Below are 3,635 nucleotides of genomic sequence, written 5' to 3'. Positions count from 1 at the left end.
TCAAGCAAATTAAACTACTCCTACCAACTTGATTATCATACCTATACAACAAGTTTGACAGGCTGTTAGCTAGCCTGCTGCCTCCCAGCCATCACCAAGAATACATGAGTGACACATGACACAACTTATCTCTCTTTTACCAGCACGGATGGTGCGGCAACACGCGCGTGGCTGACACTGGCTATAGGCTGGCTGTATGAAAAACTACATCTGAATGTTTAGAATTTGAATTTCTACGTATATATTGCATCTATTCATAATCCTCACTGTACTCTGCCTACATTACAACCACAGCTTTTTTTCCCTTTTTTTTGTGGGGTTTATTTGTCATTTTATTTTTGAAATTGTATTTCTTGCCATGCCTGACTGGCCTCTGTGTGGATATATAAAAAAAGGAATCTTGAAGTATGTGCTGCGATGTAAGGCTTTTCACAGGATGTGTGTGTCTGACTTATAACCACAGGTCATAGAGGGAGGACAATATAACTGACTTATAACCACAGGTCATAGAGGGAGGACAATATAACTGACTTATCAGGTCATAGAGGGAAGAAGATCATCCACAGAGCTTTTACATAAAGTCTGTATGAAAGTGTCATTTCATGTGCATGTCTGTTGTAGACAATAGGACGGCAGGTTAGCCCTGCTTGTTGCCTCTGTAACATCACTAAACACGTAATTGTGAGGTCATGATTGCTACATCTGGCAATGTTGAATATCCAATTTACAACATAGGATCTCTGCTTATAATTTTATTGTATTATGCCTCCATTTTATTTAAAATGTCTCTTTTCTTTTGTCAATGGCTGAAAGAATGTACTCTTCTTAAGCAGTAGGAACATTATTGTTTTCTTCAGTGGGGTCCAATGTCTTGGAGGCCTGAAAATGTGAGGTGAAATGACCAAAAGACCCTTCACAATGCACGACATTTGTTTAGCATCTTTTAATATTATGAAGATTATTATTGTTGCTGTCACTGTATTCAATAATTCACATCTGTCACACATGTCTTTGATGTATAGGGCTGTGAAGACTTAGCGTCCCATTTCTGGGCATGCCACAATGGGCAAAAAAAAGACAAGACTTGTGACAGTTTGTACATAGATTGGCTATTTTGGTGTAGATTCAGAGGGACAAAAGAACAGAATAAGGGTGATTGGTAGACAACTTTGTCATTAAATACATAGGAGTACCTTATTCTAATCACACACACCCCCCGCCACCCCTTCTATGTCAGCTCTTCAAATTAAAGCCAACAAGCAAAACTACAGAAATGCTACACTCAATCCGTGTTGAGAAAAAATATTTTTTGCTTTGGTTGTGTATTGTTTGTCTTTTCATTATTGCTGCCTTTAATGGTAGCCTACTTCTTTCGTTGTTTGTCACAAATGGCTCCTGTTAAAATGATTTGTTCTTATGGGAAATGGTATGGGGGGAGGGGGTACTTACCAGGGTGAAAATGGCAACAATAAATAATATGGTTCAGTTAAACTGGTTGTATTCGTTAATTGATGTCTCGTACATTTATCGGAGAGATGGTTATAATTTTGCATTATTTTCATTTCCCATTAGTTGAAGTGGTTTTGAGGGTTTCCGCTTTAATTTTAATTTTGTTTGTAATATGAGGTATTTGTCAGGGGTGAGATTCAAAAAGGATTGTTACATCTAGGATCCTTATCCTCTATCCTGGGGCAAACATACGTCATGTCTCATACCAAATAAATAAATAGGAAATAAAGGTCAAATGGAATGCAAAACACTGGACTTTATTTTGGGCTTTTGTCATCCAAAATAAAAGTGAAGTCTACACTTAATTGAGGAGAACACAAGTATGCAATCATGTCAAGTTAAAACAAAATGTCAACTGCTAAAGTTAATTCACAAAAAAAAAGGCAATGGAAATCATTACAAAACACTGGGGGAGAAAAGAGGGGAGGGGGAGATTACCACAACCACTGTGCAGCTGATCCCAACATGGACCCCATATAAATATATAAATATATAAATATATAAATAAATAAATAAATAAATAATAAATAAAAAACACAAATTGATTGCACCGAACGTGAACATTGCAGAGAGAGGATGAACTGGCCGTTCTCTGTACTACATTTTAAACTATTTATCAACCATTCTCTCCAGTAGAGAGAACAGCCGGTCCATCCTCTCTGCGTTTTCTCTTGACCGCCGCTCCTCCGCCTCCCTTTGTAATTTCATGTCCTCTTTGATGAGGTCAATCAGGTCATCATCTCTCCCCCTTTTTTTTTTCTGGCCAGCCTGGACACTGGGCCCTGGTGTCCCTGACCCTTCTCCAGCTGACAGTGCTGGTATGTCTGGTATGTCTGGTATGACCTCAGCGTCTACAGCCACGTCCACGCCAGCGGAGGCAAGCAGGACAGGGGGGTTGATGGAGTGCCTCTGCCCCAAAACCTCGTCCATCATGGCGAAATAAGCCCATGAGGCAGCTGTGGCTTTTCCATCCACCCCCTCACCAGTCTTCGGATACTTGCACTCCTGAGTTGGAAATGAAGATTTCAGAACCACTGGCTTAACAGGTTATTTGTATGGCAGTGCGCCGTGTTGGTGCTTGGGTAATATGTTCTGTTGTGGTCCAATGATGACTTTACAACAGGTTGCCATGTCATAAACATTAGAACTTGGCACTTGGTTATTTCAAAGGTATAATTACATACTTACTTTGTATTTGGCCTTGAAATTCTCCCACTTCTTCTTGGCTTGCTTGGGATGAACCTTTTCGGCAAGGTCCATTTTCTCCAGAATGACACTAAGAGATTAAAGTCAATACACCACATTAACACAATAGAGACAGTAAGGGCCAAATGACCACAAACACATTTATGTAACCTTGGGGTGGCGCAGGTGTTTACATAAGCGTCAAGTTTACGGGCATGGCTAGGGTGGACTGACCCGGAAGGGCAAATGGCTTTGACCGCAGGTACGTCAGCACTTTCAAATGCTGTGAAGCGAAATGTTTGTCAGTTTCATTCTGAAATATCCATTCTGTCTGTAATTTATTCTAATTTGTTCTATGTAAAGAAGCTTTTTCCTTCCTGTGTTGTGTAAAAATAAAAAGATCAAGTCAATTCGGCTTGATGGATATTCACAAAAGTGATATGTGTCTTGTAATATGAATGATCAAAAACGAGACTGAAAAGTGCTAAACTGAAAATTGCTAGACTCATTCAAATGGATACATTCTGAAAACTAAACATGATAGACATGTTCTCTCTTTTCCTGTTGAAAGTAGAGGATTCTAGCTTTCATTTGATATATGGTATGTCTCTGTCACTAGAATTGCGAATATGTTATCGGCAAAATAGAAGTGTGCTGTAAACAAATTAAACGAAATACCAACACATTTTCCCAGAGGCCTGTTTAGGGTGAAAGCGAGCTGTATAAAACTGTTTTATCTAAAGAATGCAACATGCTACAAACATAATTTTTTTCTGAGTAAAGAGGAAAGATTCCCCTTTCATTTGAGACATATCTTGATATTGTCACATTATGAAATAATATGCAATGGGTCTTCAAAGTTCTTTGGAATTTCCGGCAAATGAGAAGAATGACAGTCAAACTGTTAAAATAACATGAATTAATAAATGACTGAAAATAGC

General features: G+C 38.8%; 1 protein-coding gene across 1 annotated transcript; it reads right to left on the bottom strand.

Moving 5' to 3' along the window:
- Positions 1 to 1,978: 1,978 nt before the first annotated feature.
- LOC308317874 (uncharacterized protein) lies at positions 1,979 to 2,938 on the bottom strand. The gene is made up of 2 exons (XM_080767213.1): positions 2,698 to 2,938; positions 1,979 to 2,514 (listed from the first exon to the last, which is right to left on the bottom strand). The coding sequence occupies exons 1-2, from the start codon at positions 2,767 to 2,769 to the stop codon at positions 2,119 to 2,121; spliced, it is 468 nt and encodes a 155-aa protein (XP_080623339.1). The 5' UTR covers positions 2,770 to 2,938; the 3' UTR covers positions 1,979 to 2,118.
- Between the last annotated feature and the right edge of the window lie 697 nt (positions 2,939 to 3,635).

The sequence above is a fragment of the Protomyctophum bolini genome, assembly GCF_963924005.1.
Source record: "Protomyctophum bolini genome assembly, chromosome: 7".
NCBI classification, from domain to species: Eukaryota; Metazoa; Chordata; class Actinopteri; order Myctophiformes; family Myctophidae; genus Protomyctophum; species Protomyctophum bolini.
The sequence above is the reverse complement of the archived record's forward strand: the minus strand, read 5'-3'. Positions and strand labels throughout refer to the sequence as shown.